The sequence below is a fragment of the Convolutriloba macropyga genome, chromosome 15 (genome assembly GCF_964194025.1).
Source record: "Convolutriloba macropyga chromosome 15, txConMacr16.3, whole genome shotgun sequence".
NCBI classification, from domain to species: Eukaryota; Metazoa; Xenacoelomorpha; order Acoela; family Convolutidae; genus Convolutriloba; species Convolutriloba macropyga.
In genome coordinates, this window is record NC_134482.1 from 29,506,171 (window position 1) to 29,522,757 (window position 16,587).

Below are 16,587 nucleotides of genomic sequence, written 5' to 3' on the forward strand. Positions count from 1 at the left end.
AACGGAAAGAATAAAGAGCATTGGGTAAAATGGCATTGGGTAAAATGGCATTGGGTAAAATGGCATTGGGTAAAATGGCATTGGTTAAATTGTCATGTAACCCTTTACATGCTATAGGATACTACCATTTACCATTAAATTAGGCGAGAATTATTCTACGCGAGATAAGGACACGTAGCTGCTTTTTAAGTTCTTGGATTAGCTTTTTCGTCGCAATTACGTAACGTATTTTCATGACACTTTATGCCGTAAAAGGTAATAAACAGATCGTGAACAAAAACACGAAGTGGACGAAAATGAAGTTATAAACACGCACTTTGATTTCAAATTTTAGTTTTCTTACAATATATAACAGTTCGTTCAAACTAGACGATGGCATATATGCATTCAAGTCTCATAAAATTCAATACTTCATTTAAACGAGTTACCGACGTTGCAACAGAATTTGAATTATCACCACAAAATCAAATTCGCAAAACCGGTAGTCCAGAACTTCGTAAATCTTCTCGTAAATTTTGTTCAAAGTTTTTTTTCTGTTTGTATAATTATGGCTCTTAAAAGCACTACTTTTGTTCTGTTTTGCTACTCTTGTTTCTCATAATACATTTTACGGCGTTTAATACATTTTCCCTTTGTCATGTCAACAAATTTCTGGAATTTTTGTAAGCGAAATGGTCAGTTCTTTTTCCAACCTCTGATATCTATCATTTCCTTGACTTTATACTAGCTAAAGCAGCCATTTCTGCTGCTCTTTTTAAACAAATTTCTGGGCAACAAACTATATCCTGCTCCGTCTTGTAGTTTTTAACTGCCTTTTAAACAAATAATTGTACTTCAACCTACAACGTTTTATCATGGACTCCGAATATGAAGTCGAAACAATTACCCTGGATACAAAATTGGGTGTGATCAGTGGAGAGATAGTTCAAGTGGGAGATGACTGCAAAGTGGCCAGGTTCCTCGGAATCCCATATGCACAACAGCCAATAGGAGACCTCAGATTCGAACCACTCAGACCTCTAGAGGGCAAACTGGACAGTGAAGAAGGTAAGCGATGTCCAGTTCCCTATCGGGAATCAAGACCCAATACCCATCCAAAAACACCACAGTATGATTGTCTAAAATAATGTCTAGGATTTAAACTTGACAGCCATGCACCTTTGGAACTTTATTTTTCGATTACTACCTTCGACTAAATCAACCTTACATTATGAAAATTCCACCCTCTATCAAAATTGTCCGTGAAAATAGCATGAAGGACCAGAATTTTCTGTAAAAAAACTCAAGACTCGACTTCAGCTGAACCCAAAAAAGTTCAATTTTAACCATGCTTAGACTGAAAGTTTTGTACTGTATCATTCAATGACCATCAATAATCATCAAGTCAAAATGTCTTGTAAAAAATTTGCCGTTATTCATCACACGATCTTTGCATGAGTCTCTTTAATACAAAAATAAATCACCTGTTCACAAATTTTGATCCAAAATATCTTCAACAGCGGTCCATAATGTTAAGTACCACCCACATTTTTTGAGCACTGGCTTGACAGCTAGATGCACGGTTCCTGGTTTTAGTACAATTGTTCCACGTTGTTTTGGCAAAGCATAGGATTTCTTTTGGCTAAAAAATTAAATTGTCTCTGTTGCATAGACGCTAATTTTTATAATGATCACTTTTGTATTAATAACAGTTCCCGGGCTCCCACTTCGTACTTATAGTACAAGGAGCAAATGTGATACCATACACATCATGCGTTATCTCTTAGAACTATCCTTTTACGAAAATTAGGAAATCGTAATTGAGTTTGTACTATACACAGGAGATCAAATTTGATCCCTTGTATGTTTAGTAAGAGATCATGATAAACAATCATTTATGATACTGATATGATTTATGCAGCGATAAGTTAAGCTCAAACAAATTTTTTGTCTTCATAACGCGCTAAAATTGTAACCACCATTAGTTTCTCGTTAGTTTGCATAGAAACTGACTTCTTGTCAAATTATGATAATCTGTGTCTGCAATTTTTTAATGATTTTTGTAAGATAACAATACAATCTTATCTCACCTTGTATGATAGCAGAAAAAAATGAAATTTTCCCCAAATTCAGAGTGAGACCACTGAAAAGTGCTGAACCTTGAATGCTTTTTGCTGTCATCTGGTTTCCATAAATGATTAATTTGTAGTTCATGACCTTTATAAGAATACCAAAAAGTCATATAATTCATGCACGACATTGACTGATTGCCGGGATTTTTGTGTGACTGGTAATCCGTGTCAGTCTTCATTCATACGTTCAGTTAGTAACCTGCATTTATTTACTGAAACAAAAAAAATGTATAGAGAATTTTGTATAAATTGGACGCCACTTTTTTGAAAACTCCATTAAATTTCAAAAGTGTGGAGTACTTTTTTGAGAAAAATTTTCTTTGTGGAACATAAGTTCTTTCATATACAGACACCATCTAAATTCGTCCCAAAAGTTTGACAAACTGCTTCATCAAAATGCACTGTTCTCAATCATTACCCGATTTTTGTTTGACAAACTGGTCTAATCAAGTTCAAGTTTCTGATTTTAGATAGCCCGGAGTATCTATATTAAAAAGTGCAGTGCAACAGAAAAAACAAAAATCAAACAGCAAAAAACTAAAGATTTTAATTATTCGATTATCGATAAAATCTACAAATAGTTTTTCATCCATTTTGCGCGTTTTTAACGCCACTTTTGAGAAAACTTTTACTGGTCCCTGTAAGCTGAAAAAAGGATTTTGCTATGAATGCGTGATCCATATAGTCTATTAAAAGTCTGCATGCACATTCCTATCTACAATTGGTAAAGTCATTTTAATTTTTCATTGCAAAATATCCAGCATGGCGTTAATGACAATAGAAACATTCCTGACAATTTTTCAGCACAACAATGTTGTGACTGACTCTTCTTCAGTCTGGTTATAAATTAACAGCAGTTATTTTTTGCATAATAGATGAAAGTCTATTAGAGATTTTTTCTATGCCAAGAATTAAATTAGAATTTATTCAACGCCTTTCAAAAGCACAATATTCTTAGAATTACAAAAAATTTATTAATTTAAGTAGAGTTTTGAACTTCTTACAGTGATTTCAAATTGAAAGTTTCCAATAACGTTTCTTTTCAGAAACAAAACTCTTCCGTTTTTCTTGAGGTCAGTGACAATAAATTTTATGCGTATGGATGCAAAATTTTCAGTGAATATCGTGCCATTAACACAATCGTTAGCATTTTTTAAAAAAAATTCTGGCGTTTTTATTTCAAGGGCCTATGAAACAGAACTTGTTTGTTATCTTGATATCTATTAAAATATGTAAAATTGCGCATTCATCTGCAGAATATAGAAACTCGAGAAATTTTTAAATTATTGGAAAGCTGGAAACTTGAAAAAGATCCAGACTTGGATCAAAACAATCTTTCCTTCTTTATCAGCTGGACTTTTTTGTATGGATCTATTTTCAACCAAATCCACCAAAAAATAACTTCAGTCTTTTCAGGGGGCTTGTTAGTATTATCAAAAAACAATTCAAGCATGGCACATCCAAAAGAGTTTTTTTCCGAATTTCGTTTTTTTTTAGAATTTATAGAGGTTCAAATGCTTTTTAAACACTTGTCATTTGACATCATGAGTTTGTTCACTTTAAACGTCGTTTTATTCAATTTCCGATTTTTTGATAGTCTTTGAATAACGTTGATGATTGGTATAATGAAATGTTTGAAAAAGACTCGCAAGTCTTTGGGCTTAGAATTTGTTTAAAAATTTGGTGATTTTTAGATATTTGCTCAGAATTTGCGCACTTGATGTTCTGTTTGGAATTCGTGCAACATTACAAGATTCATCGCAGTTGAAGCGAAGACAAATTGAAGATATATAAAGCGTTGAGTGGATTGCTGACGTTTTTTAAGGCCTCGACACATTTTTTTTCTCATGCTTTCTACCGTTTTTTGAATTTAGTGTTTTTGTCTGTGTTGCTAAATTTTTCTAATCTCATAACTTATGATTATTAACAGGCTTCATTGGTTTCATATGGAGTTATAAATTAATCTGTTAAATGCTTTCAGGTGGTTGCTAATGGTTTTAATTGCTTTAAAACTATTTGTTTTCAAAAATATTATATTTTTTAACTTTTCTTCTCTTTGTCCTGCTTTTTGTCAGCTTGTATAACAGTTCCATTAATTACAGATTGCATCAACTTTGTAGTGAAGCAATTAATCTGTTTAGCGGTTTTTTGGTTTAATCATTAATTTTTTTACTGATATTACAAATTTGCATTAAAAAAATTTCTTAAATTTTGAATAACTGTCAAAGGTCTCTCAAATTTTTGTGTTTTGTTGTTGATGTTTTGTCTCATTAGTACATTAGCAAAGAGTTCCACATGAGTTTCTGGAAAAAATAATAGAATGAATTTAATGTGTCTGCTACATAGTTTTCTTAGAACTTTTTAAGATCTTTATGTTTCTGCCTATTTCTGATTGTTCTTTTCGCAGTCAAATGACATATTCCAATTAATGGTAAATCAATCAAACTGTTTTCTCATGTGGATATAGTTTGATCTAATCGTTGCTTTCAGTTTGAAAGGTTTTGTTTAATTTTTGACATTGAAATTATTTGATTATAGAATAGTTTCCTTGTTCATCTGTACAATTTTTGTTCTTTTTGTCGTCAAAACGTAAAATAAACACAACAAATATTTATCTACTCATATCTCTCGAGAATCAAAAATAACTTGTTTAGCAGTTGTATGCTTTGACTAGTAGTTTTGTGAATTTGATACTAAAACATCTCAAAACATAATGTTAAATTTTGGATATTTCTCGATATTTTCCAAACTTGTTGTTCTTTTTTGTTGTTTTGCCACACTAATGCATTAAAACACGGTCCACTGGAGTCAAATGAAGATGCAAAAGAACAAATAGAATCATCTTATTTATAATAATATGTTTTTAATTGCTTCAACACAAAGTTTTTGTAATTTATTTGAATTTCTGATTTTCGCCTGTATTTATTTTCATTTTTAGCCCTATAACTTAGTCTCACTAATGAAGAGTCCCATAGATTTCTATAGAGTTATCTGTCCTTAGAATCTATCTCTCGTGTTTCAGATTAATTGTTTATGGTTGCTATGACTTTTGTTTTTCTTTTGTTCATTTGAACTTTGGATGTTTCGACTTCAACCCTTTTTTGTTCTGATTTTTGTTGACCTGTTACAAGTCTTGTTAATGAGAAATCAAACCATTCTCTTTTCTAGTGAAGATCTAACTGTTTCTTAAACTTAATTCTTATTTTTGTTGTTTTTTTTTTGTTCGTCGTGTCTCGTACACTAAGTAATGGCAGCCATTCTCCAAGACTGTTCTGTTTAATTTTTTTTAGTGGTTTCTGTTTGTAACATTTTTTCTTCTGGTAGACAAAAATTGATCTCTTTTTCGTTTGGTCGACAATTAGGACAGAAGTGGTGATCCCCGGGTTGGAACATTATGTGCGAACGCAAATTAGCGAAACTTTTTGTTATTTAATTGCATGTATGTGGCGTTTCCTTATAGAATTTAAATTACTTCAGCTGTTGTTAAAATTCTGTTTCATCTTGAACTATTTGCCTCTCATTATGGTTTTATCATCAAACTGATTCGCTTGATTTCCCCAGCTTTCACTAAAAGCTGATAATAGATGATTTGTGATTCTCCCAGAAATTGTTAACTTCAATCCTAGCAGGAAAACTTTTTAAATCTGAAGTCAGAAAGTTTTTTGAAGAAAATTCTTCCTCTTCTTCAACTATGAAGATGAAGGAAGAGTTAATACCTCATAACATTCTTTAAACATTTTTTTCCAGGTCCATTTGTCGCAAACAAACGAGGACATTCTGCTATTCAGGGAGCTGATAACATATTCGCAACTCGACTGCTCATGTCTGAAGAATGCATATACCTCAATATTTTCATGTCTCTATCAAATGGTGTTATAAGGAACCCAATCACCGCAAAATCGAAAAAACTGCCAGTCGTGTTTCACATACATGGAGGCGCTTTTACCAAAGGAAGTGGAAGCGAAATTTACTACGACATGTCAAAATTTGCATCAACGCACAATGCAGTGGGAGTGAGTATAAACTACAGACTGAACTATCTGGGTTTCATCAGTATAGAGGGGGAGATAGAGGAGAATCTGGGGCTGAAGGACCAACAGTTTGCACTCAAATGGACACATGAACATATCGGCTGTTTTGGAGGAGACCCCGAAAATGTCACTCTGTTTGGATGCTCAGCAGGTGGAAAGATTTGATTTTTGATCTTCTTTTTCCTGCAAAAAGAACATAACAAATCTTTCGGCACCAAAGTTTAGGCATTGACCCATGAAAAGACTCAAAAATTTTAGTAGGCAGCGTATGTACTGACTGAAAAAGTACAGTTGATTAGAACAGTTGAGCTTTCTAATTGAACTTTCGGAAAAGTCTGTTCATGGGTTGATTAAAAGTCTTTTTATGGGCATTTTGACTCAAGCACGGCTTTCTCGTAAGCATTTTGGTTCGAGCATATCCTTTCCATGGGTATTTTGGGTCAAAAATGTTCGTTCCATGGGTCGGGAATAGCAATTCAATATTCCAGCTAAACCATTTCATAGGTCAAGCATGGTCTTCTCATGGGTCGAGCAAGTCTTTTCACCAGTCAAGTGGAGCAATTCTTTTCAAATGTGCAAGAAAAATTTTCGTAAGAAATTTGCAAATTTCCGATTGTACTGTTTTGCTGCTGTACATACTGAAGCCGTAACATGGCACGACTAAATAGCATTGCATTGGAGCAGTCCAACTACATTGCTACATTACTTGATTGATTGAAACAGGCTAGATTAACTGTAATGAGCTTGTTCCAACTAGCCGTGATGGAAACCTGGCATTATCAATTGTTTTTCCGTCAAAAAATAACTAATTATCAATAAATTAAAAATGGAAAACTCTTTTGAGCTAATGATTTTCTTATTCAGTTTCATCAATTTAAAAATTCATAGATGAAATACTCTTCTAATTTTATATTGTGAGAAAAAAGAAAAAATTATCTTTGACATCATGACAAGTTACATAATTGGTAAATTTCTTCACTTGAAGCTAAAATAAAAAAATTAAAGCATAGCTTCAAAACGTACATCATTTAAAGTGATTAATTTCATCGACCCGCTTCGAGAAGAAAATTAAATAAAATCTTTCTTGTTTCTTTTTGTTAACCAAAAAAACCGATGTTACATGAACAACCTGCAACAATTTGATTGCTCTTCGTCAAAAATGATGAAGAAAATACGTCAAAGCGTCGTCACCTGTCCTCAGGTTTCGGAAAAATCCATGACAGCCATGAAAAATGCAACCATTTAGAACGAATTTCATTTAAAAAGTTTGTGCTTTGTTTTGTTAGAGGAAAGGTTGTCCCACAGTTGTTTCTGATTTAAAATGCAGTTGAAAAATATATACCTTTGGAGCAAACAGAATAGGGGTCACTGTACTCTTATACAAGAAAAAAGCATATAATTAATTTTGCAAAACAGTTTCAGCCATTGCATGATATCTTCCTTAAATATCATTAATTATACTGATCAAGGTTGTGGAAGCTTTCAAACTGAAGAAAATCTGGGAAAGGTTACACAGGTTTTTTGCAATATTTTTTTCATGAAGAAAGTTTTCAGAAAGTTTTTTGTTTATTAAAACGCGTTTATTCTCTCACATCAAAAAAGAACAATTTTACGATTTTGCTTGCGTTTATAATTTCTGGTGTGCTCACTTTTTCAAAATTGCTCAACAGCTTCGGAGGTACAATAATGATTAATATTTTACAGCAGGTAGCACACATTTTTCTTATCTGGTTTACCTAAATGTCGTTGTTGATCTCATAATCTGCTATTGTTGCGGTCAAAACTAATGTTTTAAAATTTTTATATCAAATTATTAGATCGTTTTATGATGAGTATATAGCTATGCCCTCTACCGGCAATTCTCAGTTGCTAGAGCGACGGAATTGGGTCAAGTTCGATCAATATTGAATTTTATATTAGAAACAATGTAAAAATATACTAAAATGTTGGAAAAAATAATATTTAACCTTGGTGCAAGACCTTCAAGGTCACTGGTGTATATTTCTCATATGTACTCTCATTCCCTTATGCGTTGCTTTCATTTTTCAATAGTTGTCATCTCAAGGTCACAACTTTTGTTTCCGATAGTCGGGTGACCTTGAAAAAGTGCTGTACTTTTGAAGTGCTCTAGCTCCTAGGGACTTGAGTTTAGGACCCTGAAAGGGGGGTTGGGCATACTTTTCACTTGATACTCTAACCATTGGTGCTAGTCTCGATGCTCATTTCGTTCATCGACTTTGCAACTTTACCCTGAACGGCATATTTTCCCTTTTTTCAAATTCCATCTAGTTTTTGCCATATAATTATTTGATCAATTAGTTGCGTTGTTTCAATACGCTTTCTAAATGTCACGAGCAATGCCAAAATTATGACAGCTTCTGATATGTGGGCGAATTCATACTTTCCATTTCAGTTATGAACAAACTTTAGTTAATATTTAAATAATACAGTAAGTTTTCCTGTTTTAAAGATTGTTTAGATGTCAAATGTTGTGTCAGAAATGTTTTATGTTAGTTTCTGATGAACCTTCAAATATCCCGCCATTTTGCTATGTTTAACGTTCAACTTCTCTACATAATCATTGTCTTAATATGGTTAATTTCATATTTACTTAATAGTTTGCTATGTAAACAGATTAAATTCCTGAACAGAATACTCCCTTTAACTGTAAATGTCAGTTATGTAATGTTTGATTACCACTCGTAAATGTCATCTGGTGAACATATTTCTAACAGAGCGAGCATTAGTGTAATTGGAGTCAAGTTGTATGACTTTGAGTTACGAAATTCAAGTTATTTTCTTAAAGTTTTGCAGAAAATCCTAAGGAAATTACAGTCAAGAAAAGTTTCTAAAGCTTTAAACGAACCAGAACGTGCGTAAAGGTATTTTTAGTTTTTCACTACTAATATCAGCCGTAACATTAATGGTCCGCCGACCCGGACATTTAAAAAGATAATATTTGTTGTTATTTATTATCAAAATGTTCAAGAAGTCGACAAAATCTCAGAAGGTTGCCAAGAAGTGGATGCCTTCTTCATCAGAACAACAAGCATCTTCCCAACAAAAAATCATCATTCCATTCAGACGTGGCCATCAAGAGCACTCTTTGGACTTGGTTAATTTGAATCAGAAGTATGACCAACTCAGAAGAAAAAGAGAAGAGTTGATACGATTGTTGAAAGGAAACTATCGTCTTGCTCGAGCTAGATCTGAAGTTGACGCATACTTCGAAGAAGAAGACAAGTTACTCAATCAGCTGAGTAAAGTAGAGGCCAAACACGGTGGGACTGGTTGCTCTGAGGTAACAGAGAAATGTATTGACTACAGAAGTCGTCTAACGGATCACAAATGCTACATTTTGAATCTTTTCGATCTAAAAGCAGCAGCAGAAAACAGAATGGTTTCGTTTGGAGAAGTTTCAGTCTCCACATTCACTACATTGGCAGAAGATGCTCCAAATGCAGCAGTTCTAACGGACAGTACTCCTCAGGACAATGGCGTAAACCTTGTGAGCAGTGGCCCACAGAAAGAGAAAAGCGACAGGCCGACTCAAAACACAAGTCAAGTGGGTAAATTTGGTAATTACTCATTGGAGAACAAGCTTGCAAAAGAGGAGGAGAAGAGATTGCTAAAGCTCCAGAAAGTTGAAGAAAGACAGGAGAAGGCCAAAAAGAAGGCCAACATCGAGTCCAAAAAGCTTCAAATGGAGTTTGAAAGAAAGCAAAGAGAGCACGAAGAACAGATGAGACAAGTTTAGGAAAAACTTCAACTTCGCTTGATGGAAGCCGAATTAGAAAGTTCTTCTGGAGAGACTTCTGACAAATCTAAACAATCAAACGAAACAGAGTCTGATGACGAATTTTCCCCGAAAGAACTTCACGAGGAAAACGATGAGTACGCAGAAAACCTCAAAGTTCAACTGCCAGAAGTGGAGCGTCCATCAAGTTCTTTTTTAAAGACAGATAATTATTCGAGTCGTTTAACAAAGTATCGACAGCAGTACAGTTCAGGGGAAGATATCGAAAATCCATTTGAGCAGCAAACAAGAATTCAAAGTACACCTCTGGGAAGCAAAGATAGACGATTTTCACCTGATAGATACGCCTATTCAAACTCATTCTTGTCTCCAAGGGACAACGGTAATGATATCTTTTCACAACCAACCAACAATGGTAACAGAAGTTTGCCAAAATTAAAATTGCGCGAATTTGATGGTAATCCATTGGATTGGCCTGAATGGAGTGGAATGTTTCTGTCTACAATACACAGCAGCAGTATTAGTCGAGACGAGAAAATGAGCCATTTGAAGACATTGCTTGTTGGAAAAGCAAAACGAGCTGTCAATGGAATGGGCTACTCTGGAACAATGTACGATCAGGCTTGGAACACACTGCAAAGAAAGTTTGGCCAGCCTCATCACATTGTCTCTTCACAACTTGCCAAAATTCAGAACTTCCCACAGGTTAGATTTAGCGACTTATCATCCTTGATAGAGTTTGCTGATACGGTATCCACGTTTGTGAACATTCTACAGCAATTTGGGTACTCGAACGACTTGTTTTCTTCTAGTAACCTTGATATTGCGGTCAGTAAGTTGCCGTTAGATACAAAGCGTCGATGGTTTGCCTTTAAAGAGGCCCCAACCAAAGCAAGACGAATACCAAACCTGGTCGAGTTTAATAATTGGTTGCAAGAAGAAGCGCAAGTACATGAGCGATTGGTTCATTGTGAGCCTACATCGTCAAAATTCGAAACACAAACGACAAAGTTCGGTAAGAAACCTGATTTCAAGAAAAGTCCAAAGCCCAGCGAGTCAGCCTTCAGTTCAAATGACGATAAAACTCGGACCAAAAACAAATGTCCTATCGAAGGTTCAAATCATAGGGTCTGGAACTGCGATAAGTTCAAGAACATGAAAATAGATGAACGATACAATGTCGTTAAAGAAAAGAAGCTATGTTTTTGTTGTCTTGCTGATAACCATGCAGCAAAAGACTGTCCATGGAAAAGAAATTGTGGCGTTGATGGCTGTGAGAAAACCCACAGAAACTTGCTTCACTACAAGAAAAGGTCGGAAAACTTGAAACCCATTAACAAGACAGATGTGACTAATTTAACCAGCAATGTGGAGTCAATAAGAGGTTTAATGCAAATAGCACGTGTCAGAATCTTCGGAGATGAAGGACAATTCGAAGACACTCTTGCTGTTTGTGACACGGGGTCCACTCAGACATGGGTGGATGAAGACTTGTTAGAAAAGCTTGAATTACGTGGAGAACCAGTGTCGTTAAATGTTACTGGAATTCACGGCACACAAATTACAACATGCAGAGCGGTTCAGGCTACAATTGGGCCGGCTAACTGTATGCAGGACAAAGGAAAGCTACTCACAATTCACAGTCAAAAGAACTTGGAAATTGGAACAAGCGTTTACAATTTCCAGGAGATGAAAGAGAAGTATCCCTACTTGAAGTGTGTGGGTTTCAAGCAGATCGATTTGAAGAAAGTTGCGATCATTCTAGGCCAGAATGCTTATGAACTGATTCGACCCGTCGAATACAAAAATGGCGGTGAGAACAAACCGTGGGCTATTAAGTTACCACTTGGATGGACAGTCAGTGGTCCAGTTCCAATTAATCAGCTAAAACTCAGCGCAGCGTGTCATGTAGCCATCAATGACGACATGAAACTAGCTGAAGTTGTCAAGAAGTGGTGGGATATGGAGTCCTACGGAACACTTAAAGTTGCCGACAAGAGAACAAAAGAAGACAAACTAGCCACCGAGATTCTGAATTCAACGATCAAATTCAACGGTGAACGATATGAAGTTGGTTTATTATGGAACGGTGAACAAGCAGCTTTATCCAACAACTTTTCATCAGCATTGGGACAACTTCGAGGGTTGCAGCGTCGATTACAGACAGACGAATTACTTAAAGTGAAATATACAGAAACAATTAACTCAGATCTTAGTAAAGGATATATCTCAGTTCTTTCTAGCAGCGACTTGGCAGCAACAATCAATCAGCAAGTCTGGTATGTACCACATCACCCAGTTTTGAATCCTCACAAACCCGACAAAGTGAGAAGAGTATGTAACGCAGCCAGCAAATTTCGCGGGACAAGTCTCAACGACATGCTTTTAGCAGGTCCGGATTTGCTAGCCAGTCTGATGGGAATCTTGGCACGATTCCGAGAGAACCGATATGCTTTGAGTGCCGACATTGAAGAAATGTTCCTTCAAGTTGAAGTCAAACCGGAAGATCGAAAGTTTCTACGGTTTCTATGGTCAGATGAAAATGATCAATTAGTAACGTATCAGTACAATAGACATATATTTGGCGCTAAATCGTCTCCAACTTGTGCAAACTTTGCGCTACAAAGATGTGCAACGGACAATGCTGAAAATTCAGATCGAGCTAGTTACATAGCGTGCCATAACTTCTATATGGATGATCTACTTGTCTCGCTGCAGAGTCGGGAAGAAGCTGCTGACGTCAAAGCAGAATTAATTGCTCTTTTAGCAAAAGGTGGTTTCAAACTAACTAAGTGGGCTACTATTTTTGATGAAGATGAAGTACATGACAAGGCCCTGACGATTCTTGGATTAGAATGGAACAATAAAACCGACACGCTGAAAGTATGCAGAGGTTTACAGTTTAAGCCTGAGAAATATTGGACCCAGCAAAAAGTGCTATCAATTGTCTCTAGCGTTTTTGATCCTTTGGGATTTCTAGCTCCATTTGTTATCCGTGGAAGAATAATCCTGAAAGGCATATGGCAGACAAGAGGACAACAATGTGACTCATTTATCGACGAGAACCTCAGTGATCAATTCTCGAATTGGGTCGGAGAATTGAATGCCGGTGAAGTGTTTGAAGTCAGCAGATGGTATGAAACGTCGAGCGAAAACATTCGAAATGAGTTGCACGTTTTCGGTGATGCTTCAGAGGACGCATTTTGTGCGGTAGCATATCTTGTAACAGAAAAAAATCAATCAGAGCGTAAAGTATCCTTTATCATAGGAAAAGCCAGAGTTGCACCTGTAAAGCATCATACAATTCCAAAACTTGAGCTCATGGCAGCATTAACCGGGAATCGACTGAAAGACACAATCATGAAGGAACACTCAATTCATTTCCATTAAGTTTTTATGTGGTCTGATTCTACAACAGTTATACAGTGGATAAGATCGAGCAACGAGAAAAAGCCTACCTTTGTTGCAAACAGAGTAGCAGAAATACTCGACACTTCAACTGTGGACGAATGGCACCACGTGGAAAGTGCTAAGAATCCAGCCGACCTTGGAACAAGAGGTCTCAGCTTCGATGACATAGCCAACAGTAATTGGATCAAGGGTCCAGATTGGCTGCTACAACCGATCTTGTTAAACGAAGATAATCAGCTTCCAGCCAAGCAGGATATGAATGTTCAAGTTTACGTGGCAAACGAGGGTAATTGGTGTAGTCGATTGGAAACGATACAGCCAATACAACCGATTGAGGCGAACAATTGCTTGGATTTTATCGCTTGCCAGAAAGAACTCTGAAGTGCATTCACTACTGGAAGAAGCTGCACAACTGATTTGGAAATTAGTTCAGCTGGAAGTCTATTCTAAAGAAATTGATGACTTGAAATCCGAGAAAACAGTTTCTTCAAACAGCAAAATTGTTTCCTTATCTCCATTCATTGATTCTAACGGTGTCCTGAGAGCAAAAGGACGACTGAGGAGAACTAATTTACCATTCGAGACAAAACACCCTGTTATTTTGCCTAGCAAACATAGAGCAGTTGAGTTGTTTCTGAGCTATCAGGACAAAATTTTTCATCACGAAGGGGTGGAGTATATTCGGAACGAAGTACAGAAGAAATTTTGGATATTTGGATTAAGAAGCGCGCTGAGAGCAGTGAAACCGAATTGTGTAACATGTCGACTGTTTACTAGCGGTAAAACTCCACAGATGAGTGATTTACCGACACACCGAGTGACGAATAATGTCCGACCATTCACAAATACCGGTGTCGATTATTTCGGACCGTTTGAAGTAAAGATGTTCAGACGTACAATGAAGAAATGGGTGTGTCTCTTTACCTGCTTGAGTGTTAGAGCTGTTCATCTGGAACTGGTTGACAGCTTGGACACTGAAGCTTGCATTGGTGCTGTACATAGGTTCATTGCAAGAAGGGGTCAACCTCAGTCAATAATCTCTGACAATGGAACAAATTTTGTTGGAGCGGCTAGAGAGTTCAAGGAAGCCTTCCATGAGCTCAGGAAAGACGAAATAGCAAGTAGACTGGCAGAGGAGAGCATCAAGTGGACCTTCAACCCGCCTGCAGCTCCTCACTTTGGAGGTGTATGGGAACGTCTTGTGAAATCTTGCAAGAAAGCTTTGTACAATGTTCTCGGCAAACAGAGCTTAACTGAAGACAGACTTCGCACAGTACTCTGTGTAGTTGAGCAGTTAATGAACAACCGACCACTTACGGATGTTAGTGGAGATGTCACCGATTTACAGCCACTGACACCAAACCACTTTCTGATAGGTCAAATTAGCAATAATTGGCCAAATGCGTTGTTTTCGGGAACTACTGCGAGTTACAGAAAGCTGTTCAGAGGTCAACATAGCATCCTAGTTGCCGTATGGAACCGTTGGATGTCTGAGTTTTTGCCAAGCCTACAGCAGAGGACGAAGTGGGCCAAGGAGGAACTTATCGAGCCAAAAACTGGTGACCTGGTTTGGATAGTCGATAAGAATGTGCATCCATTCAACTTCCCGTTAGGAAGAATTCAAGAAGTTCATAAGAGTGACGACCAAATAGCCAGATCAGCGCTAGTAAAAACTGCAACGGGTAGCTACAAAAGACCTATTGTGAAGTTGATCACTGTAAATTGTGACCGCAAGTGATGTTATTTTTGGATTTGTGACCAAAAACTGGGCCGGCTATGTTGCGGTCAAAACTAATATTTTAAATTTTTTATATCAAATTATTAGATCCTTTTATGATGAGTATATAGCTATGCCCTCAACCGGCAATTCTCAGTTGCTAGAGCGACGGAATTGGGTCAAGTTCGATCAATGTTGAATTTTATATTAGAAATAATGTAAAAACATACTAAAATGTTGGAAAAAATAATATTTAACCTTGGTGCAAGACCTTCAAGGTCACTGGTGTATATTTCTCATATGTACTCTCATTCCCTTATGCGTTGCTTTCATTTTTCAATAGTTGTCATCTCAAGGTCACAACTTTTGTTTCCAATAGTCGGGTGACCTTGAAAAAGTGCTGTACTTTTGAAGTGCTCTAGCTCCTAGGGACTTGAGTTTAGGACCCTGAAAGGGGGGTTGGGCATACTTTTCACTTGATACTCTAACCATTGGTGCTAGTCTCGATGCTCATTTTGTTCATCGACTTTGCAACTTTACCCTGAACGGCATATTTTCCCTTTTTTCAAATTCCATCTAGTTTTTACCATATAATTATTTGATCAATTAGTTGCGTTGTGTCAATACGCTTTCTAAATGTCACGAGCAATGCCAAAATTATGACAGCTTCTGATATGTGGGCGAATTCATACTTTCCATTTCAGTTATGAACAAACTTTAGTTAATATTTAAATAATACAGTAAGTTTTCCTGTTTTAAAGATTGTTTAGATGTCAAATGTTGTGTCAGAAATGTTTTATGTTAGTTTTTGATGAACCTTCAAATATCCCGCCATTTTGCTATGTTTAACGTTCAACTTCTCTACATAATCATTGTCTTAATATGGTTAATTTCATATTTACTTAATAATTTGCTATGTAAACAGATTAAATTCCTGAACAGAATACTCCCTTTAACTGTAAATGTCAGTTATGTAATGTTTAATTACCACTCGTAAATGTCATATGGTGAACATATTTCTAACAGAGCGAGCATTAGTGTAATTGGAGTCAAGTTGTATGACTTTGAGTTACGAAATTCAAGTTATTTTCTTAAAGTTTTGCAGAAAATCCTAAGGAAATTACAGTCAAGAAAAGTTTCTAAAGCTTTAAACGAACCAGAACGTGCGTAAAGGTATTTTTAGTTTTTCACTACTAATATCAGCCGTAACAGCTATGATCGTTTCCGGGGTTACAATTGCACAAAGGGTGCAGTTTTGGAACTTTTGATGCAATTAAAATGAAAATAAACTGCACGTGCAAAACGCTCAGTAGATACTGTTCAGAAATGAAATGCTATAGTCTCCCGGAGCTTCGTGGCGTAACATATCAACGCTGAATAAGTTTAAAGATTTAAGTTTTTTGTGCATGACCAGTGCTCTGTTCATGTCCCAATTTACAATGGCTAGTCTTGGTTTTTGAAGAATTTTTATTGCACGAAAAATAATATGTTCATCTTAACTCCGCCAACAGGGCTCGTTTTATCTGCGGGTCGAACTTCCGCTTGAGGAAAGTCTTTTTT

The 16,587-nt window shown here is 36.2% G+C and overlaps 1 protein-coding gene across 1 annotated transcript in view; it reads left to right on the forward strand.

Moving 5' to 3' along the window:
* Positions 1–257: 257 nt before the first annotated feature.
* The window catches only part of LOC142354143 (carboxylic ester hydrolase-like), a 21,010-nt gene continuing 4,680 nt past the window's right edge, over positions 258–16,587 (forward strand). The window contains exons 1-2 of the mRNA XM_075406409.1: positions 258–1,047; positions 5,859–6,293. Of these exons, the coding sequence (XP_075262524.1) occupies positions 855–1,047; positions 5,859–6,293 (628 nt within the window). The 5' untranslated portion in view covers positions 258–854. The remainder of the gene's footprint in view (positions 1,048–5,858; positions 6,294–16,587) is intronic.